Source organism: Nelumbo nucifera, chromosome 1 (assembly GCF_055504915.1).
Source record: "Nelumbo nucifera cultivar China Antique chromosome 1, China Antique-T2T, whole genome shotgun sequence".
Classification (NCBI taxonomy): domain Eukaryota; kingdom Viridiplantae; phylum Streptophyta; class Magnoliopsida; order Proteales; family Nelumbonaceae; genus Nelumbo; species Nelumbo nucifera.
Window position 1 is genome coordinate 13,352,648 of NC_142649.1, and position 24,278 is coordinate 13,376,925.

General features: G+C 39.9%; 1 protein-coding gene across 3 annotated transcripts in view; it reads left to right on the plus strand.

Moving 5' to 3' along the window:
• The first annotated feature begins 4,474 nt into the window (after positions 1-4,474).
• BMY2 (beta-amylase 2) overlaps positions 4,475-24,278 on the plus strand; it is a 38,712-nt gene continuing 18,908 nt past the window's right edge. For 2 of the 3 annotated variants that reach the window (XM_010276876.3, XM_088895737.1), the window contains exons 1-2: positions 4,677-5,155; positions 19,407-19,631. In XM_010276876.3, coding sequence (XP_010275178.3) covers positions 4,787-5,155; positions 19,407-19,631 — 594 coding nt within the window. In that variant the 5' untranslated portion in view covers positions 4,677-4,786. Of the gene's footprint in view, positions 5,156-19,406; positions 19,632-24,278 lie in introns of all 3 variants that reach the window. The other variant, XM_088895736.1, reaches the window with a different exon arrangement.

Below are 24,278 nucleotides of genomic sequence, written 5' to 3' on the forward strand. Positions count from 1 at the left end.
CAACCCATTTACGTATCAATTAAGTCACTACTCAATTGATTGCTAAGAGACTTTTAACTCAAATATTATTATTATCTTTTTACTATTAATGATAAAAAACTTTATTAATGTAAATAAAACAATAATTATACAATAGATTGCTTAAATTTCTTATTAAACTTGTTATAACTAACATTTAAAACAATCAAAATTATTTTACAGTTAACATTTCTTATAGGTACAATAATCCATATATTTTGTTAACTATTGTTGTGTTGACTAATATCTCTTTACATTTATATTTTATCTATATTATAATCAATAATAAGACTTATGAATTTCATTACAAAGCTGAATTGAAAGAAAATAAAAAATAATGCATGAAAATTAGTAAAGCAAATAACATTAATTTTATTGGTCCCAAATTGTCACGGGGTAGGTTTGTAGCGAAAGAAACCCATGCAACATCCAGGTTATGTACGACTATGATAAGTTTGATGTGTGTGTGTAAAATCCATGTGTCAGCCTGATGATGGCTCCACTAAGGTTAGTGGCATTGGATCATGACCTCGCGATACATGGTCAAGGCTCTTTATAGCTCTTGCCAATCCATAGGAGACACCTCTTATGTGCCAAAAAGAGAATGCCATGATGTAAGATGCAACCACTATGATGATGATATGAGGCACTTGTTGTGCCAATGAAAAGAGGCAATTGTTGTGTTGATGATGTATGTAGGCAATTGTTGGGCCATAAACACACCCGTGTGCTTGCTGTGAAAATGAAGTAGCTCGATTAGCTTAGGCATGAAAATAGCGAGGTGTAGGGACATGCTTGGGCCTGACCCACATGGAAAGTCTCCCCTTTATATGTGATGCATAGTGTCGGTCTATGAACTATTCCCATGAATGTGTGTGTGTGTGCCCATGATGAACCCTAGTAGTCATGTTTGTCATTAATTAGGATTGCCCCGCAAGGGATGTTGGTTTATGGAATGCTAAGATCAAGCACCCAAGGAGGTCAACCACCTTATCAAAGAGTACGTTAAGCTTTTGGAAGTCTACTAATAGGAAATACCACTTTTTCGAAAAATCATACTGGTGATGTTTACAATAGTGCCACTCAACATAAGCCCACCAGCGTAGATAAGGCTAAGCTTGTGTCAGACCATGACAGGCTCCCCTGTTGTCCTCCTGACAACGGCTCCTTTGTGAATGGGCATCTGTGTCCCACACCATCCATGTGTGCTTCAGTTTAGCTACTCGCTATTGTAGTTAGGGCCACCTAGTTAGTCCGAGTCTCACCTATGTTGAGATTTATATAAGGGGACAAAACCTACACTTCACCCATTGTGTTCAGGTTACTTAAATCGTGCAATGGCTATGCCCTCAATTTGTGTGTATATGGCTCTTAAAGATGTTATGTGTGTGTGGTTCGTAGAGGCCCGTCTTGTATTATCTTTACCTCGATTGTCTTCTTGATAGCTTTTCGGTGGTGTCATTGAACACGATGTGATAGGTCTTCTCCTATTGTTGGCATAGTATCCTGGGAAACCCTTTCACCATGTTGGCCTGCAGACTTTACCTCACCGTGTTCGAGTTACTCCAACTTATCCATGGATTATGCTATTTTGGCCCTAGAAACTACACTTTACCTCGTTGTGTTCGGGATACCTCTTCGCTACAAGGGCCCCCGATGTTGCTTGCCTCAAAGATCTTACCACAATGTGTACGAGTGGTGGCAACTTTTACCTATGATGTTGCCAAACATGCACTCACTTATGTGATGTATTGATGTTGTTGTGAATGTTCAGCCTTGTGTTGTGTTGAGCATGTCCTCTGATGCAATGTGTCATGTCGCCATGCTCCAACAACAAGTGTACCTACATTCCTAACATTCCAAATATTATGCCTTCAACCGATAACCCATTTTGTACTAATGTCATCACTTTAGTGACATTCCTTGACCAACCGCTGACACCAACCAATTTCGGACTATCGTCCCCAACTTAATAGTGCCTTAGACAAGCTATGGAACAATGACCCATCTGTCATGAGACCAAGATATAGGCGCACCACCCACACCTCACCAAAATGAACAACGACTAATGTCCGTGAGGAAGCAAGGCACTCCCTAACTCAAACCACCACAATATGCCTTCTAAGAAATGACCCATGCGTTTGCCCCTACACGAGCGTTGCTTCGGATTCATTGGAATGGGGACACGATGTTTGGCCTCTTGCCAGACTTAATGCTTGTTGCTTACTTGAAACCTGTTGAGTGGGTATGCCAAGGGACCACACCCTACAATGTGCTTCTTGTCGTGATGACGAATCCAGGCTGGCTCAACTGTGTGCTCTGATACCAACTACGACAATAGTTGGCTAATGCTCTGATACCAATTGTCATAGGGGTAGGTTTGCAGCAAAAGAAACCCGTGCAGCGTCCAGGCCATGTGTGGCCAAGACAAGCCTGATGTATGTGTAAGAGCCATGTGCGTCTAGGCTATGTGCGGCCAGTGGCACTGGATCATGACCTTGCGGTGCATGGCAAAGGCTCTCTATGGCTCTCACCGGATCATAGGAAGTGTGGTAGCTCGATTAGCTTAGGCATGAGGCTAGCAAGGTGTAGGGACATGTTTGAGTTAAGACCCACATTGTCTCCATGAGCATGTGTGTACCCATGATGGACCCTGGTAGCCATGCTTACTATTAACGAAGGCCACCCTACAAGGGATGTTGGTTTATGGAGTGCCAAGGTCAGGCACCCAAGGAGGTCAACCACTCTTCCTTAAAAAATGGGCGGGCCAAGCTGGGCTAATCCATGTTTAAAAAAAAATTAAAAAAATAATGAAAAATTTAACATAAATTAAAATAAATAGAAAAAATAAAAAAGATCTTAAAATTTTATTTTATATGAATTTTGATGTGTACAATTGTTTATATATGCAATAATAAAATGAAATAATATAATAAAGTTGAAAAATTAAATTATATATATATATTAATATATTATATAATTATTGTATATAATATACGGCCCGAGCCCGCGCAGGCCAAGTCTTAGGCTGGGCCACGAACCGGGCTAAGCCATGTTTTTTAAAAATTAAGAAAAATGAAAATTTTAACATAAATTAAAAAATAGACAAAAAATTAAAAAAGATCTTAAAATTTTATTTTAGCCTGAACCGGCACGAGCCCGTCTTAGGCTAGGCCAAGCCACAGACTAGGCTAAGCCTGTTCATGGGCTTGGTAGCCCAATAATTTAGCCCGGCCCATTAACGATGCTAAATTAATTAATTAAATAATTTGATATAGCCTTTACAAATCTTATGTTGATAATACATAAAGTTTTATTTATTTACTTATTTTACTAAATTATTTAATTATTTAATAATTTAATAATCTAACAAATTATTATTGCTATCAAAGTAAGACAATCATGTATATATTTATATATATTTACTCTCTCACTTGATTGTCTATTTATCTTATTTATTTTACTAAATTTATTTATTTATTAAATTAAATTAATTATTATTTAACTATTTACAACTATTCCACTATATAAAACAAAAGTACAATGGCAAAAGTCATCTCTCCCTCTTTCACTGTGTGTTGCCTCATGGTTATTTTTTTTTGTTTATTTTATTAAATTAAATATATTATTATCCATAAATTTTTATTTATTTTAAATAGATACTTTTTCTAATAAACTTTTAATTAAAAAATTTATCTTTCACAATTTTTTCTTATATAATAATTTACCTTCAACAAACCACTCATCATGTTTTGCCCTTGCAACGCAGGGCCCCTTTGCTAGTATGATAATACTTCGTTATGTAATTTTGTCAAAAAATTACTTTGATACCCATGGCATCTTATCATTTTATTTTCATTGTAAAATGAATAATATGATGAAAATGAAAATAACTTAGTATGCATGGGTATGTACTTGAGATAAAAACAAGAAATGGCCAAATTTGTCTTTTTTTAAAAAAAATAAATGTATTAACTATCGAATCATACCTTGAAACAATAGATCTAATACGATACAATATGGACATTATTCATTATCCAACACATAAGAGACGAATGTTCCCTTATTTTTGAAAAACATATTCTAATCAGAAAAATATTTTAAATATTTTATGATTACAACTTAATTGTATATATTTACTAATATTTAAATAATGTTTCATAAAATTTAATTATTAATAAAATAAAATGAAATACTAATAAATACTATAAAAATAATTATATTAAATATTAATATAATTAATTCAAATTATTAAATTATTTTTATAATAATTATTAAAATAAAGATTAATTATTTCGCTAATCACCGTGTTAATCTGAAAAGGGAGAATGACCAATCAGCCTAGATCAGGATTTTATAGCCCTATAATACAGGGGATGCATGACCGTGAATTGATGCCAAATTTACGGGCAAGATACGGTTTATAGGGGGAGATGGCTAATGGAATCAGAATTCTGCATCGGATGTATCCGTAACGGAGTCGCTGTCGACTGGCATTTTCTTGCGTATTTCAGCAATAATATCGATTTGTGGTTGCATATGCACAATGCAACGTACTAAAGACGCGACGGGCCCACGGAGATCTTGTCTGTAGCATGCTGCACATAAGGCGAGCATTTTTATTGTGTTTCCCTTTTACTCATGCTTCTCAACTTCTGTCCTTTCCTTTTCCCACAATTTCTCAATTGGGAAAAGACTAGAGAGAGGCCGAGAGGAATGAAAATGCGCACAGAAGGGTGAAAATTGGGTGGAAGGTCTAGCTGTAGCGATGAACAACAGCGTAAAGCATGATCGAGAGCCCCAGCCTCAGCCTCAGCCACCTCAGCAACAGCCGCAGCCCCAGCGTAGGCCCCGTGGCTTCGCCGCGACGGCAGCCGCTGCGGCGGCATTGGGCGTCGCCAGCGGTGGCAAAGGGAAGAAGGAGAGGGAGAAGGAGAAGGAGCGCACCAAATTGAGGGAACGCCACCGCCGTGCCATCACCAGCCGCATGCTCGCTGGTCTCCGACAGTACGGCAATTTTACCCTCCCTGCTCGTGCTGACATGAACGACGTCCTCGCTGCGCTTGCCCGTGAAGCTGGTTGGACTGTAGAGGCCGACGGCACCACCTACCGCACTTCTCCACCTCCCTCACAAGCGGTTCTTTCATTATTTCTTTATCTCGTTTAATTTATGGTCCTTTAGTTTTCTTTTCGATTGATTCTGAGTTGAATCTCTCTCTCTCTCTCTCTCCCTCTGACATTATGCCTATGGAAACCCGGAAATTGCTTACATTAAATGGACATTTTATTTACTATAATAGGAATCGCTTCTTCTTTAGTATGATGAGTACACTTAATTGGTCACCAGAAAAAAAAGAGTACATTTTAATTAAGAGTAATATGGAGCTTATTTCAATGGAATTGGGGAAAACTCCAACATGTGCACTTCCTAAGTAAGGCTTTTCTTTCTTTCTGAATTTTCGAGATTGTGTGAAAAGTTAGAGCATCCTGTTGGTTGTGGGCTACTTGTGATTCTATTTTGAAGTGTAAGCATAATTTCTACACCTAGAGTCATGTTTGATTTCTGTTGTTCATCATAAGAAAGTGAAGGTAGAAAGGACCATGATTATTTCCCTAGTGCATTAGAAGTCCTGCAATATTGCCTATTGAATAGGTGAACGAGATGGAAGAACAAAAAGTGTTGTGGTCTTGTGGAGTGTAAGATTAAATGAGGGTTGTCTACTGGGAAATAAGAACGAAAAAGGTAGGTGGGACAGGCTAAGAGCATCTGTTTTGTTCTTGCAGATGGAGAGCGCTCTAGTTGAAAACGTGTATCATATGTATGGACACAGATGTACTGGTTTTGAAAGTCTAGCTGGAATTACTAATAAAAAAAATCTAGCTGAAATCTACAATACCAAAGATAAGTTACATGAAGCCAGCTGCAAGGTTCTAGTTGTTTGTTCATATTGAAATTTGAAAGAAACAAGATCATACTAATGGGTACATTTTATAAGGTGATATTTCATTGCATAGTTTTCAAGGTGCCAAGGTGAGGCTAGGCGACAGAGGGGCGCCTTGTCGCCTAGTCGCCTAGGCGATGGATTTTTTTTTGTTGAAAACATAGATCCTAGGGTAGTTCCCTAGGTACCGTAACCATATTTCCTTAATAATTATTCATAATAAAAGTATAAAGTTCATATTAAAGTATAGAAAATCAACATATTCATGAGAAGAAAGAGAAGAAGGAAAATAAAATTCAAAAAATATAGGGGATGAACCCTTATTTTTGTTATAGGAAAAGAAGAAAAGAAAAAGTAATGGTAGTAGTAGTATATAAACACACAATAAAAAGAAATTAGTATATAAACACACAATAAAAAGAAATTAGTATATAAACACACAAAATGATTATTTTAGTTTAATAATGTCTATTTTATAATTATAATCTCAAAAAAGAATGAACAAAAAAGTAATTTATAGTAGGAAGTATAAAACTGCTTGGCGATTAGGCGAGGTGAGCCTCAAAGGGCGCCTGCCTAGGCGTCGCCTTGACAACTATGTTTCATAGTTATAGATCATTGTATTAAAAGTTCTTACCGAGCACTATCTGTTCCTTGAATCTTGATCCATAGGATTTTAGATGTTTAATGGGGATTGTGTGTATTGCGAATATGGTGGTTCATGTAAATTAGTACTGCAATGGATAAGTGGTGGGGGAAGTTGCCTAATGGCTTTGGTACAACCCTAGATAGTCAGATTCATATTAGAGTGTTGATATCTAATCTTCTAATTACAAGAAACTCATGAGTATCTTCCATTATAAGTCATTAGGCCTAGCTGGTATTTCTCCATTTTCTACATGGCCATTGTTTCTCTCTGCAAATTTAGAATATAGGTTGCTTTATCATTGGTAATTCTTATTAATCCATGATTTTTTTGATAAGTATTCTTATTGATCCACATTCAGTCCTGCAGTTCCACCTCTATGATTCTTCCTAAGTCTTTACTCACTACTAGCACTCAATATGCTTTCTAATTTGTGCTGATAAAAAAAACTTTCTAACTCATGTTGAGTTACTTTCATCATCAATGTTATTCTGAACCATGGCTATGCATGAACGTAGAAGAAACATTTAAACTAGAAGATTCCATTAGGTGGGAGTGGTGCAAGCTCTATTAAGAGGATTTGAAGCTGTGTTAGGGTTTATGTACTGATCAGAAGAGTGTGGTGATAAGGACAAAGAATAATGATCTAATTAAATTTGTATGGGAAGGCTTGGATGAACTATGGTTTATTTGCCACTCATAAAAAAAAAATACTATGGCTTATTTGCCTATCTTGGCCTACCTTTCGGGTAAGGTTCTAGAATGACACATTTGCCGTCTGGTCCGTGCAGGTTGGAATAAAAGTTCTCTCTCATTAGAAGGAACAACAACACTAATCAAAAGTGTAACTATCCAGCTTACCGAGCTATCATATGTTGATACTTAATCTTGCACATGAAGAAAAAAGAAAATGGAAAAAGATTCTGTGGGACTTCTTCTTGATGCATGTAGAGAGAATAAGAGGTTTCACCTAGACAAATGGTGATGAGTATGTTGGGCAAGGAGTGTAGGAGTGGGATTCTCAACAATATGGGAAATGACCAAAGCATTGTTAAGTAAAAGGTTATGGAGTTTGAGTGGGACTGCAGGAACAAGAGACAATTTGGAGGAAGTTAATGCTAGATGAATATGGGGTGGGATTTTATAGAGAGAATAATAGGTTTCACCTAGACAAATGGTGATGAGTATGTTGGGCAAGGATTGTAGGAATGGGGTTCTCAACAATATGGGAAAGGATCAAAGCATTGTTAAGTAAAAGGTTATGGAGTTTGAGTGGGACTGCAGGAACAAGAGACAATTTGGAGGAAGTTAATGCTAGATGAATATGGGGTGGGATTTTATAGGGCCTTTACACCATATGGTGTGTGATTATGGAGGGAGATATTGAAAGATTGATGATTATATATCTAGCTTTAAATTTCGATTAGGGAATGGGGAGCCTGCCCAGATCTGCTGAAAGCAAAAAGTGTGTGAACATGCCGAGAGCATATAGCATGCAGCCACACATCGGCAACATCTTCCATACTTGTATGTTAAATCCATGTGGAGATGTTCCCGATATGTGGCTTGATGCCGTGTCCTCAGTGCGTTTGCACGCTTTTTGCCTTCAGCAGATCCCATCTTGGGAATGAAGAGTCTTGCTCTGATGAGATTCTTGGGAGAAACTTTACCTAGCAAAGGAGGACCGACCTGTGTGTCTGGGAGGAACATTAGGGGGAATTTCATGATGAAGTCTTTCTGTGACAAGCTAGTTAGGTGCAGGTTGCTTCTCATGGAGGCATTGATTAAATCTGGGGATTTTCTATACCATCAAGGGTGGTGACTCCTTTTTGGTTAATGATGCTTGGGAAGATAAACGATTCTTACAGTGGATAAGCTAAAAATATGGAACATCAAATTAGCAAAAAAGAAAACAACAGAAAATTGCTAATCTAATCATACAAAAATTTCCAAATTACTCAATTGAAACTCCAACACTTCTCTCTTCTTTCCAATCTTCCTGAGAACCTTTGGATCCCAAATAACCACTAAGCCCCCTGATAAACCCACAAGATTCACCTCCGCGGCTCTGCCCATTCCTCATTATTAGACCCCAAATTTCATTTTTCATTCTCAAGTTGAATGTCTCCAGCTTCGTTCTTGCTGCATCACTACATCTGGGTTGAGATTTCTCCGAACACTCCTCACTAATATTCTTCTTCTTTCTTCTCTTAGTCCCCTAACATTCCATGACTCCAACTCCATCTATAGATTCTGCTTCCACTCCCTCCCCTACTTTCTGCTAATGTCCCCCTATATTCTTCGTCAAGAAGTCCTTCTTCCTTTCCTTCTCCTTCCTCCCACTTCTCTCCCCCTTCCCCTATAGCTTTTCTTTTACTATATTCTTCCCTTCTGTTTCTCTCAAACTGTTCAATCACTTTTTTTTTTTGATAATTGAAAATTAATTATTAATCAAAGATAGATCTGTTACAAATAAGCCCAGAGAGAGGCTTGAGGTGTAGCCTCACTGGCTCACTCTTAAGAATAAATATCAGAACTACATGAAAAAACAAGTAACCACTAGTAGAGAGATTATACACAATTAAAAAGCTGTCCAAAACAGAGAATCCCTGTCTACCCCATTGGATCTTCACTATCGTATTCCTTGATTAAATCTGGGGATTTTCTATACCATCAAGGGTGGTGACTCCTTTTTGGTTAATGATGCTTGGGAAGATAAACGATTCTTACAGTGGATAAGCTAAAAATATGGAACATCAAATTAGCAAAAAAGAAAACAACAGAAAATTGCTAATCTAATCATACAAAAATTTCCAAATTACTCAATTGAAACTCCAACACTTCTCTCTTCTTTCCAATCTTCCTGAGAACCTTTGGATCCCAAATAACCACTAAGCCCCCTGATAAACCCACAAGATTCACCTCCGCGGCTCTGCCCATTCCTCATTATTAGACCCCAAATTTCATTTTTCATTCTCAAGTTGAATGTCTCCAGCTTCGTTCTTGCTGCATCACTACATCTGGGTTGAGATTTCTCCGAACACTCCTCACTAATATTCTTCTTCTTTCTTCTCTTAGTCCCCTAACATTCCATGACTCCAACTCCATCTATAGATTCTGCTTCCACTCCCTCCCCTACTTTCTGCTAATGTCCCCCTATATTCTTCGTCAAGAAGTCCTTCTTCCTTTCCTTCTCCTTCCTCCCACTTCTCTCCCCCTTCCCCTATAGCTTTTCTTTTACTATATTCTTCCCTTCTGTTTCTCTCAAACTGTTCAATCACTTTTTTTTTTTGATAATTGAAAATTAATTATTAATCAAAGATAGATCTGTTACAAATAAGCCCAGAGAGAGGCTTGAGGTGTAGCCTCACTGGCTCACTCTTAAGAATAAATATCAGAACTACATGAAAAAACAAGTAACCACTAGTAGAGAGATTATACACAATTAAAAAGCTGTCCAAAACAGAGAATCCCTGTCTACCCCATTGGATCTTCACTATCGTATTCCTTGTTAACCAACCCACCTTCTTAAGAAGATCTCTTAAACCCCAAACAGTCGAATCCGGTTCCAGCAACCATCCCACAACAACCTGGGAATCACTTTCAATTATCAGCCTTTCTATACCAAGTTGACTGGCTAGCTGAATCCCCTGTACAGCAGCTAGTAGCTCTGCTTTGGTAGTCTCCTAAACTGACTGGACCTGAGAATAATGCCAAGACATTGCTGTCCTTATCTCTCAAGATTCTTCCTATGCCAAAGGGGCCAGGGTTACCTTGGCTGCTCCCATCAAAGTTTAGTTTAACAAAACCCTCAAGAGGAGGGACCGAAACTGCAACATAACTCTGTTTTGAGGATGAAGTGCTAGCCACTGTTGACCAGTTCCTCCAGAAGTCATCAAAGGAAAAAAGCTGGGAAGAGCTTGTTGTTCTCAACCAGTGTATTGTCCTTATCAAAATGTAGTCCTTCAACCCAGAAAGGCTTCTCTCCTTATTGTGGATGATTCTAGTGTTCCTTTCCTCCCAAATAGTCCATAAGGAAGCTGCCCTAATGCATCTCCACATTAATCTTCTTCTTTTTGATTCCTGCCAAGGACCGAGGGTTCAAAAAGCTGAGTGACTTCTGCTGGCAGCAACCACCTGCAAACGAAAAGGGAAAACTGTTCAATTGTCCTTCCCTCCCCAAAAAGAAAAGTCCAATTGATTTCCCAACTTCCACTTGTTTGTCAACTAGAGTGTCTATATCCACCATGCTTCTCTCTTCACATATCTCACCTGTACCTTTACCACATTTTGCCCCCCTGATGCCTTTTCTCCATCCCCAGAGATCTCTTCCCCCTTCTTTTGTTCTTCTTTGTCCCTTCCTTTCGTCCTCCTTTTATTATAGACTCTGTTTTTCTTCTCTTCTGAATTTTTCCTCTTCAAACAAGTTCCCTTCCCATGTGAATCTCCAGAGCCAGGTTCCTCTTTGTCTTCCTCTCCAACCAACACTCCCCCACCAATTGGAGAAGGAGAATTAAGAGGAAAAGACGGGGAAGAAGAAGGGGAAAAGGAAGCTGGGCATACCTCACTATTCAGGCAAGTAATGATCCATGAATGTTTCCCCTCTTCTGGTGAGCCAGAAATCTCTTTGATGCTGCTCACTTTGTCTCGTCCCATCTGCAAAGATTCCTCAAAAATTCCATTGCCCTTCCCATCCCCACTGTAAATCCGCTGAGATGTTTCCTCTACAGTCTTCTGAGAGGAAGGACCTCCAAATGGATTTAAAGCTTCGCACCTTCGTGAGTTTGGAATCAAATCCTCTTCCTCCTCACAGTTCTTGGATTGCCGTTGCTTCTCCTTCTAGACTGAACCAGATTGTATCACCTTCTCCTGCAGCTATTCTTGATCGGCGACCTTCCTGCCGTTCTCAAACTTAGTCACCACCGAGACCTATTCATTGTTGGTTTGGTTTCTAAAAGTCTTTAATTGCTTAGACCTAAAGGAGCCAAACCCAAATCTCATTGAAGATAAACTCTTTTTCAAAATTGCCCCTCAACCTTTTTGATCTGCTGCTCTGGCTCCCCTTTTTAAAATTAAATCTTTTATGTTTAAAATGATGGGCCCCACTCCCTTTACTTACCCGACCATTACCTGCTACAGCATGTTTCCTCTCCCCCTCATTCCCACCCCGTACTTCTGACCTTTGGACTTCCACTGACTCCTCTCTAATCCTGTCTTTCCTCGTGCGAACCATTGGCCCAGTTTTGGCTATCTGTACCTCACATGTGTTGTGAGGTTCCACCTGATCATCTCCTTTTTCCATGCGACTCTTCGGCTCCCTTTCCAGCTCTGCCTTCTCCTCTGTTCTGCAACCAGACAACCTTTCATCTTTCCCAGCCTCGTCTCCATCCTTCTTTGCCACTAAATCTTCAAAAGCTCTTCCACCCATTGAAACCTCCTCCTCTTGACGTCAATGCGAACCATCTGCACCTTCAATGATTAGTCTCAGGTTGCAGCTTTCCCCTGCAAACACCAGCTCTATTCTATCTGGGATTGCAGCAGCATCTTTGACTTCAACCAGTAATCTTGCCATGTCAAGCTTTTCCCAGGTTCTATTCCAGTCATCAAACTTCAAGAACCTGCTGCAGCTTCAAACGTCAAGATACTTCAGGTGTGAAGAGGGATATCTACCACTCCTATCCACATCACAGTGTTCCTTCTTCCTGTAACTACTTCTCCAACTGCTGGGTACCACCAGTCCAACCTTAAAATCAAAACTTCTTTCTTTTGCTTTCTCTGTTTCCAACACTCATTCTGCAATTTGCCTGCTCTGTTACATGAACAGCAATAATCCAGCACTCAGTTTTCTCACCCCCACTACTTTCTCTCTTCCCCATACTAGCATCACCCACTCTAGCTTCTCTGCCTCCAAATCCTTTCCCACCATTCTTTCCTACCAGGTTCGCATGTAGTACTTTCATCCTCTCCTCCATCTTTGCTGCCTTTCTATGTCTACAGTAACTTTCTTAACCCGACCTTCTCATGTCTTCCTCATTGTCTCTTATCAAACTGAGCCTGATACATATCCCTCTTCACACCTGGAGGGTTCCTGACAAAACTCATGAACAAATGAAGAGGCCAACAAAAGCCTTGTGGTCCTTCAAAAGAAAGCAATGGAAGTTAATATGATTATACCATAGTGGGATTTTAGGGAATTTGGAAGGATAAGAAAAGCAGAACGGGGAAGAAAACTCAAGTGTTTACAAGCTTCCTCCTTGCACATGAATACATGATATATCCACCTGCCTACTAAAGTTCCATGAGCTTAAGTAGACTTTAGGGGTGACGAGAGGCACTAGGGGTGACAAGAGCTAGGGGCGACAATGAGAGGCGACGACGAGAGTTACGACACTTAACATTGACAACTAGGAGAGGCAAACACACAAGTTGTTTACATGGCTTTGATCGCTCGGTTCCAATAAGATGTTGTTCAGAGGTGGTTCGGGTTTTCGGGGGAGAAAGGGAGGTAGATGGGGGGTGGAGAACTGGCATAGTCCGAACAAGAAAGGAGCAGGCTTGAAAAGAAACTTCTCCTTTAAAAGTGCAATAAATGTAGGACTTTGGCCTGGATTGGGAGAGACGATCATACGAAGGGAGGGGGATCGACAATTCCTGGAAATGGAAGAAAGGGGAGTGGAAGGCAGAAGGAATTTCTTGAAGGGATGCTTAGTGGGTTGCTTCGAGAGGAAGGTGGGGGTGGAAGAAATCGAATCTTGGGCGGCAAGAAGTTGGGAGGAGGTTGCAGGAGTAAGGATCAAAAAATTAATAGATGATCAATACTTTATCTTCTCATCTAGGGAGGAGGCAAAATGGGTGTTGTACAATGGACCTTGGAGGTTAGGACAAAACCAGCTGGCAATTGATTGGTGGGCAGACTCAGCAGGATATATGCTAGTAGAGAAGAACGGAGAACTACCCCGACCAAAGGAGACATGGATCAAGGTGTTCGGACTGCCACTACTACTCTAGTGTCCAAACATAATAAAGGGGATAGGGAATATCTGTGGGGGTTTTTTAGGGACAAATGACTCGGTGGAGGAGTTGAAAACTTGTGAATGGGTTCGCATTAAGATTAGAACGGAGGGAGAGGTGCTGAAAAAGATCAAAATCGTGACTGGTGACTCCACATTCTGGATCTGGATTTGGAAAGAGAGAAGGTCGGTGGTGGAGAAAAAGGAGAGGACAGAGGGGGAAATGTTTCTAGGGGGATTGAATCTTCCCGGAGGAGCTAGAGAAGATTTGGAGCCGGAGGTCAGGGGCGGTTACTGGAGGAGAGGAAGAAAGAGGAAAGGGAGAGGGGTCTTTCGAGACCTGTGCCTGAGACGGGGTCGGAGGCTACGAGATCAACCAAGGGGGTTGGCTTGAAAAGTCAACAATTCCCCCACCATGCGATGGAGCCGAGTATCAATGGACAACAGGAAAAGGAGGTTCAAATTTTAAGCAAGGACCAGGGAGGAGTGGGCTTTTTGAAAGAAGCCTTAAAAGAAACTATTCTCGAATGTTTAAAAGAATTGGATTGGATGCCAGCTAGGCTAGAGCAACAAAAGGGGGGACCACTGAATTTGGCAAGCCCAGTAGGTAGAGAGACCCTTGGGGGTGGTTCAGGTGAAAGAGAACCAAGGGTAATTAGTGGGGAGGACTACTCTACCCCAAACGGTCCAAGCAACCCGAAAGAAACCTGGACCCATCTAGTTTCTCCTCAAGCCCATCTGGGAACTCGGGAGGGTGAGTGTGCCTGGCCATCGAGTTCGAATTGGTTAGCCTCGACAGACAAGATCTTCCTTCTAGAAAGGGATAATTGCGCTCGATTGCAGGCCGATGTGGAGTTGAGATGCGCAAGAAACCCGCAAAGGCCTTTTCGGAAGCAAAAGACGCCTTCTTGGGTCTCCACTACCTTAGTCTTGATGGGGGAAGAAGTTCAGCCGGCTGTTGCGACGACGAAGACAGGTCTAGAGGACTCAACTCCAGAAGAAGTTACCCCATTGACCGTAATTGAAGCTAGAGAGGAAGCTACCCCACAGTTACATTTGCCGACCGAAATCCCAAATTATCAAGTACGCAGTTCTGTTTTGATTTGAGAGGGTGAACGGAGAAGGGAAAATGAGGTGGTTGCGGAGGGGGGGAGGGGCGAGAAAATTGAGGGAAGGAAGAAGGTCGACTCTACTTCGGCCTGGGTGACTTCAAAGTTGTTGGGGCTGGGGAAGTTTTTGGGGGTGTTGATAGAGGGCCTGGAGGAGGAGACAGTTAGCTACTTAGAGGGGATAGAGAAGAGGTTGTCGGCGGAAAAAGAAAAACTGAACGCTAGAAAAGGGGGAAGTTCTTTCAAGAAAAATAGGGAAATGCTAAGACTCTCTTGGGGTTTGAATGAGAAGGTGGGAAAAGGGGAGGGTCAGATGAGGGGAGGGGGAAAGAAGGGGTAGAGAAGAGTGAAAGGCTGGGACAAAAAGGGGGGCGGGTTCTTATTGTGTTTTCTTTATGAAGTTAAAAATCTTATCTTGGAATGTGAGGGGTTTAGGGTCAGGGAGAAGAAGGATGGTGGTGTGCGACTTATTGAAGAGATGGAGGTCGGAGGTGGTTTTCTTGCAATAATCCAAATTGGAAGTGGTGCAAGCTGAAACAATCAGGAGTATCTGGGGTGAAGGGGAAGTTAGGTGGATCTTCAAACCATCTAGAGGAAGTGCAGGAGGCCTAATTACCATGTGGGATAGATCGAAATGCAAGTTGATTGACTCCCATGTAGGGGATTTCTCCATTTCAGTTGAATTAGAGTGGGAGGGGTGAGTGAGGGGTTTATTTACCAATGATCATGGCCCAAATTTAAATGAAGAAAAGGAAAGGCTTTGGGGGGATCTATTTGAAGAAGAGGGTCTTCCTCTTCCACAATTCCTTGGGTAGTAGGGGGAGACTTCAATGTAACTAGATTTTTGGAAGACAGAAATGGGGGTAGAAATGAAGCTAGAGACAGAAGGTGATTTGCAAATTTTGTAAATCAATTTGAATCGATAGATCTTCCGCTAATTAGGGCCCAATTCACATGGACAAACAACCAAGAGAATCCGGTCCTAGTAAAACATGATAGATTTTTGGTGTCCCCAGGATGGGAAGACCTATTCCAAAATCTGAAACAGCAAGCTTTGCCAAGGTCAATTTCAGACCATTCCCCTCTTCAACTTGTTTGTGGTGGGCAAGTCCGAAAGAATTCTAGCTTTAAGTTGGAACATGCTTGGTTTGAAGAAGAAGACTTTGTACCATTTTTAAAAAACACTTGGTCTGAAACTCAGGTGGTTGGAACAAGCTCTTACATTTTAGCAAAAAAATTGGGTGCAATTAAGGAGTCTTTGAAATCTTGGAAGGCAGAAAATTGGAATAAATCTGAAAAGGAAAAGAGGAGGTGTCTTGAGGAAATCAAAAAGATAGATTCAGCAGAGGAAAGAGGCCCCATCTCAGAGGAAGAAAAGAAGACAAGATTGTCAGCAAAACTGCTCCTAGATAAATTAGCATATAAGGATGAACTGAAATGGAGACAAAGAGCAAAGGTGAAATGGCTCAAGGCTGGAGATAGAAATTCTAGCTTTTTTCACAAAATGGTAAGGGCTAGAAATAGAATAAATAGAATAGAAAAGCTGGAACAGGAAGGGGAGGTTGGGGAATCTTGGAGAGACAAGGAAAAAGTGGTTATAAATTTCTTCGTGAAGCTCTTTAAGGAAGATTGGAAAAAAAGACCTCTGCCAGAGGGAGTTAATTTCAAAAGAATTTCTGAGGACCAACAAAGATGCTTGGAAACTCCTTTTTCGGAAGAGGAAGTTTGGTAGGTGATAAAGAATCTAGATCCAAAGAAGTCCTCGGGTCTGGACGGGCTTACCAATTTATTTTACAAAAGCTGTTGGGAAGTGGTGAAAGTAGGCGTGATGCAGGTTTTCCTGGAATTCCATAGGAATGCCTCACTGGGAAGAAGCTTAAATTTCACATTCATCTCATTGATCCCGAAAATTGAAGGAGCTACAAACTTGAAGGATTTCAGACCTATTAGCCTCCTGAACAGCTTCTATAAGATTTTGGCCAAGGTTTTGGCAGAGAGGTTGAAAAAGGTGCTTCCGAGTGTGATCTCTCAAAATCAGTTTGCGTTTGTCCCCGGTCGTCAAATGATGGACAGTGTCTTGGTAGCCAATGAATTAATTGATTCAAGGTTAAGGGAGGGAATTCCGGGCCTGCTTTGCAAACTTGACCTCGAAAAGGCCTATGACAATGTCAATTGGAGATGTTTGGACTGCGTGTTGGATAAAATGAATTTTGGGCAGACTTGGAGGAACTGGATAAAAGTTTGTGTCACCTCTCCTAAGTTTTCAGTCATCCTAAATGGCCAATTAGTAGGCTTTTTTAAAAATTCTAAGGGGTTCAGACAGGGAGACCCTCTCTCTCCCCTCTTTTGTTCATTTGTGTGATGGAAATACTTACAATTTTCATTCAAAAAACAGGGGTGGTGGTGGTGGAAGGGCTTTGAGGTGGTGCCAGGAGGGGAGAAGGTTCAGGTACTGCAATTTGCAGATGACACCTTATGTTTTATGGAAGCTAATGAAGAACACTTAGACCTATTAGTGGGAGTTCTAAGCTGGTTCGAAGTGGTGAAGAACTGAAAGTTAATTGGAGCAAAAGCTGTTTGATTCCAGTGGGAAAAATGGAATATTTTGAGGGCTTGGCAGAGAGATTAGTTTGTCAGGTGGGGTTCCTTCCAACAAAGTATCTGGGACTCCCACTAGGAGCAAAATGCACTTCAGCATTGATCTGGGAACCAGTCTTAGAGCGGCTAGAAAAGAAATTGGCAACTTGGAAGGCTAAATACTTGTCCTTGGGGGGCCGAATTACCCTGTTAAAAAGCTCCTTATCCAACTTGCTGGCATTTTATCTCTCCTTATTCCCAATTCCAAGCAAAGTGGCCCAAAGAATTGAGGGGCTGCAAAGGGACTTCTTATGGAAAGGCTGGGAGGAGGATAGAAAGAAAATCCACTTGGTGAGTTGGGAGAAGGTGTGCTCTCCGAAAAGTAAAGGAGGTTTGGGTATTAGGCGAATGAGGACCTTTAATAAGGCTCTTCTTGGGAAATGGATCTGGAGGTTCGGGTTGGAAAGAAACCACTGGTGGAGGAAGTTAATGGCAACAAAATACAACACAGATAGAGGAGATTGGATCACCATTTCTTCTCCCCCATCTTTAGGCTGTTCGGTATGGAGGAAAATAATGGACACTTCCCATTCTCAGTAGAGGTTTAAGCCCCAACCTTGGGAAGGGTGACAGGCTGTCCTTCTGGAAAGATCCCTGGTGTGGAAACACTCCTCTTTCAGAGTTATTCCCACATCTTTTCCAGTTAGCAGACCATCAAGATGCAATGATTGCTGAATGTTATGAGGTGGTGGGGAACTCAGTAGCCTGGTGTCCTTTCAGAAGGAATTTTCAGGATTGGGAAATTCCTGTCTGCTGATCTTCTCAATCTGCTCTCCTTTCAACACCTAAATCTGCTCAAAGAAGACAGCTGGTCCTGGAATTGGAGTACAGATGGCCTCTTCTCAGTCAAGTCATTTGCCTCTCACATGACAATGAATACTTCAGAAGATTTGCCTGCTTCCAGAATCTGGAATCCAACCTATCCCTCAAAAATCAAGGCTCTAGTGTGGGCTGCAGTTCTAGATAGGTGTTTAACTAAAGCCCACCTATGTAAGAGAGGGGTTCATATTCAGGATCAGAGGTGTGTGTTATGTGGTCAAGGAGTGGAAGATAGCAGTCATCTGTTTCTTCACTGTTCATTATCTGCTAGGATTTGGAATCACTTTTTTGGTTCAGTGGGTCTTGCCTGGTCAATGCCAGCTTCGGTGAAGGAGATGATGTGGAGCTGGGGATTTCAGGGATTGTCAAAGCTTGCTTCAGTAGTGTGGAGGTCCATTCCGGCTGCAGTTACCAGTACCATTTGGGCAGAAAGGAACAAAAGACTATTTCAGAATATCTATAAGGACCCAGAAGATATGATATCTATTTCTTTTGGAAAGCTGATTTCTTGGGTCTTGGCTTCGAAGGGAATTCAGGCTGCTCAGTTGGGGGCTAGGCTGAATTCTAGGAGCCTATGGCATCTGTAATTTTGCTATGTTTGGGCCGTTTCCCCTTCTAAGGTGTTTAGTTGGGGGGCCTTTGTACTAGTATTTTCTATCAATAAAATTACATTACCTTTTCTCAAAAAAAAAAAAAGTTCCATGAGCTTAAGTGATGCACCATTAATGTCCTGTCTAAATGTTGCTCTTTGCTTTGTATTTAACACCATGATTATTACCATTAGATTCATTTTTCTCTGTACTGAATTAAATTGGTAATATTTGGGTCTAAAAGGGGATAAGGAAAAGGAGTACAAAGAATTGATGCAGTAATGATTTGTATGATCACAAAATTTTGTGCTTGTACCACTTATAAAATAAGTGCTTGTGTCAATTTGTTCTCTTCTGTATGCATTTAGCACTCCATGAATCCCAAAGCAGAGAGACTTTGAAGACATAATTTCTGTTGGTTTCAAGTCATTGTACTTTTCAAACTGCAATTCTGGAGGAATTAATAATCATCATATATTTTTGAAAAAAAGCAATTGGACAGGATAAACTTATAGTTTTCTTAAGATGTTAAAATATGTATCTGTCATAATAGAGATGTTTCTATCCATTAACTTAATTTTAATGACTTGTATATAACTGTCACTGTCTGGCTTAAATAAATCTATCATATGCAGGCACCATATCCTGTTAGGTCTGTTGAAAGTTCGCTGTCTGCTAATTCATTGAAAAATTGCTCCACCAAAGCATCAGTAGACTGTTCTCAATCTATTCTTAGAATAGATGAGAGTTTGTCACCAGCATCTCTTGATTCTGTTGTAGTTGCAGAGAGGGATTCAAAGACTGATAAATATACACATGTGAGCCCCATTAATTCACCTGAATGCTTGGAAGCTGATCAGGTAATTTGTTGTTTACTTGCTATAATTGCATGCTAAATATTATACAAACTTTCATTCTCATTATTTTGTAACTTCTAACTGTTTTCACTCATTGCTGATCTAAGACTAATAGTTACAATTATGCGAGTGCTAAATGATTCTATGGACAAACCTATAAATGTTTCTTGGTCACCAAAGACATCATGTATGCCAATATTCCAAGGAGCTTTTAAAACCTTCATAGAAATACATGTGTTCATGGTATTTTGTATGTATGTGATACTCCTTTAGAGACAAAAGTCATCTACTTGAGTGATGAGACCATTCTCTAACTTGGAGGGAAACAAGAGATGCCATGAAGGGAGCTTCTAAAGGACTGAACAGACTGTGGTGTGCCTTGGTTGGCAGCTAGTAGTGATGGAAAAAGAGAGAAGAATACTTTTTGCTGATATTGGATGTCTCATTTTAGATTATCTGCTGGTTCATATGTTATTGTGTTGAATTTTTGGAGTAGGATTTTCTAATGGATAATGGTTAGTTTGGTTAGGTTTCAGTCTGTAACATATTGCTGATTTGGTATTATCTTAGTACTCCCATTGTTGTTGTCCATAGTTATCAGGGTGGTAAAGTGTGATTAGGTGTGTAAGGATTCTCAGTCTGTGCAGAAGGCATGTGATGACTGATGACTCCAAATCTTCCATAGATGTCATTGGCAAATCTTTTGCAGATATGGAGGCCAAAGCTATTTGGGACAAATCAGGTGATTATGATTGGGGCCAGGGAGCTGGTTTGTTCTGAGCAAGGGATTGTCTATAATGTCTCATGGAGTGACAAACATGGGTGAATCCATGACGAAGATGTTGGCATGGGCCGTGGGCAGCAGCATACAGTTGGATGAGGTCAACAAGGTTGGAAGCAAGGTCAATAATCAAGCAGATGATGCACTTGTTCTGAGTAAGAGTTGGGTTGATTTTGGGAAACGATTCTCTTCAGGTGGAGAATTTCCCTGAATCTGTGAATGGGCTTGACTCTTCTGAGATGGGGGAAGAGTTGTTGGAGATAGAGAATGAAGACAAGGAAAAAAGTATCAAAGGGGCAAGAGGAAAATGATGAGGTGACTTTAGATCAAGTGAGAAAGAGAATTTTTTATTTGAAAAAGATAGTAGAAATGGAAGTTCAAGTAAGCAAAACATTGAGGCTTTTTGTCCTATGAGGGGAAGAATTTGCAAGAAAAGCTTTCTTGGAGTTGGAAAAGAAGTATGGTTGAGGTGTGGTAGATCTGATGCTGAGGTTTGGTTTTAAGTGGTTAATGATTGGGGCATATCTAGGGTTTGGGGTGTTGGTGGAAAATTTGGTTCTCTTGTCTGGTGTTGGGATTCTGGTTGTTGAAGGTCTGTCTGGTCAGGGAAAAGTTTGTGCTCAAAAGGTCATAGGAGGGCAGATGGTTTTGGGGGTTTAGTTTTTTCGTTTTTTTTTTGCGGGAGATATCTTATCACCTTTCTTGTAATCTCTTCTTCAATTTCTTAATAAAATTTTCTTTTTATTACCAAAAAGGTGGTAAAGTGTGATTAGGTGATTGCCATGTCATCTAAGCACCACCTAGGTGCAGGTTACATTTTTTTGATAAATAGTACAAGTAATTGTATTAAATGTATAAAGGAGGGTGAGGGTCTGGGGTGAGAGAGAGTTAGAGGAAGTGATTGGGTTCTGGGGTGAAGGTGAGAGTTGGAGTTCGGAACGGTGTGGAGTATTTCAGTTGTAAGGGATGGCTTAGAGGGTTGTTTTTTCTTTATTGTGTGTGATTTCTTATCACCTCTATTGTATTCTCTTTCTTTCTTTCTTTCTTTCTGTTTGTCTGGCTTTTTTTTAATGAGAAGATGTAAAGAGTCAATTCATTAATTCAAAAATAAAAAAAACCTTTGTACAACCAGAGACTAGAGGTGAGCATTCGGTTTTTTCGGTTCAAAACCGAACCGAAAAAATCAAAATTTTAAAAACCAATCTAATGAAATGAAAAACCAGTTGAAAATTAGACCTACAGTAATTCAGATGGTGCAAGAAAAGAAGAAAAGAGAGAAAGAGAAAGAAGAAAGAGGTTTCAGCAATAGGTTGTGGAAGAAGAAAAAGAAGGGAAGAGAGAAAAGAAGAATTCGAACCACCTCTCTCTCTAGCTCCCTTTCATCACTTTTATTAATAATTCTAAGTCTGAGTACAATTACTTGGATGCCCTTAATGGGGCAGCCAACACTAAAGAAATAATTAAAGAAAATAAAAGAAGGCCATAAGGCCCATAACTAAGAAACATAACTTTTAAATACTACTTAAAAGAAATAAAGAACACTAAGGGCCATTCGGCCCATTCTCACTACAAAACCTAACCGAAACTGAAATGTACTAAAACCGGTTAAACTGAACCGAATTTTTTTTCCGGTTATTTTGGATGTTTCGGTTAAAACTGAAATAATGGGCATGAAGCACTTATGTGCTATGGCCTATGTGAGCCTATCTTTACTCGGGCATGAGCTGGCCCAGTAAGCCCATCTTTACTCACGCATTCGACGCCCAGCCCAGTAGCACCCATTAGTCACTACTTGGTCATGTTGGGTTAGGAATAGCAGATTGAAGAACCCAGTTCCCTATTTTCTATTCTAAGATCAAGATCTCCGGATTCTCCACTGTGCAAATCTTTGAGAACTGATATATCAATCCCATCATCTATAGGCCCAATAAAATAACAACTATAGCACCTGTCAAAGTCCAAACCAATTAAATATTTAAAATAGTACATCAGAGTAATATTACCAATTTCCAAAAAAATGAAGGACAAACACAGAATAGCCAAATCATCTGGAGTAGTGGGATTTAAGATAATACCTGCCAATAATGATCCTCATGAAGAAACAACAAAGCCAAAATGGTGATAATCATAGTAGACGGGGGTGAACATTGCAATGCAACAAATAGGGGTCATCATTTTGAGATAATGAGATGCACCAAGATAAGAGAAAAAGGATAATCTAGATCCCATAATTCCCTGCAATTTTCCCATTGCCTACTATTAAAATTGGAGATTTTATTCTTCATTTTCTAAACAAATAGAACATAATATAAACACTAATTCTATGTATATGATGTCTTAACGCATACAAGACACGCAGAAATTCAAAACTTGACTTAATGGTCCAAGATGTTGGGTCTGGTTCTAGAAATAATGCTAGAGCAACTGATACAAGCATGATAAGAACATTGACAGTCTTAAGAGTTGAATATCAAGTAACTTCAAATGGCTGAATACCTGCAAGACTACTGTAATTAGTTACCATATTATTTATCAACTCATCATCAATTACAACACTGCTAATCTTCTTAAACAGTTCAGATTGGCTATTGTAAAGATGTGTTAGATTGGCAATGGGATGAATTGAACCATGAACAATTTCCTGTTGTCTTCAAAACCACTGTAAAATATTTCAGATTGGCTACACATAGCCTCTCAACCACTGTTTCAAGTCTCCAATAGACAATCAACACAAGAGGAGCTGAGGAGGGCATGCCCATTTAAACATATCCAACTGATGGGCAGCCCTGTTAACATGTTAACAATTTGAGGAATGTAATAGAAATTTTATAATCAAAAAAAGAGTTTTATAGAAGAGATATTATCCAAAAAGTATTAATAGTCCAAATTAGGAACCCAAGACCAAAAAATCCATAAAGCAAACAAAATCGGAATTTTCTTCCACTTCTCCAGTTTGGCTACTTCTAGAGCTTTAAAGACAACCAAAACATCCACCATCACAGCATTTCCGCATAGACTTTGCCTCCAACCAGCTATATCTATTTGAAAGAAAGGCCCCTTGCTAGAAAATTAAGGTGAGTAAATAGTCCATCATATATGACTCTTCACTAGTTCTCTCTTACAATCTAATATACTATATAAGTGTAAAATTTAAATATCGGAATGAATCTAATGATCAAATATCAATCACTATTGTTGGCTCTGATGCAGTCTTTGGTAAATATGAAAAGGAAGAAAACCATGTATGACTTGATCATTTATGAAGGCCAAACAATTATCATTAGAAATGGCATGAAGCTTAAACTAAAAAGTGTATTACCATTTTCAAATTTGTCAATATCTTCTAAATCTTCTTCAACATTAATTGCCTGCTATGATGACCGAGTCCAATCTCGAGTACATATAATTGCTTCTGCTACCTTAGGAGTCAAAGAGCTCCTAAATGCATCAAACACTTGTCATCCAGTGCTAAAAGTAGGGGTGGATTTGAGCCGAGCCAAGCCGAACATTTGAGTATTTGATCTCAGCTCAGTAGGAAAATGCAAGGCTCGAGCTCGGTTCGAATTGGAAATATGAGCTCGAGCTTGGTTCAATTACAAAATTCACAGGTTCGAGCTCGATAATGAACCTTCGAAGTCCTAACTCCTATCTGTAAAGAAAACCCAAATCAGAAATAGATTTGAGCTCGAGCTGCTCAAACTTTGAAGTCCCAACTCTTATCTATAGAGAAGAACTCACACAACCGTATCCTTTGGACCTGCCGTTGCCAGTGCTCTTGTCGGTGATGATAACTGCTTCAAGAAGCAAAGAAAGGAAGGCGCAAATTGTTGTTGTTGGACGTCGGTTGTGAAAGCACTGAGAGGAGAACG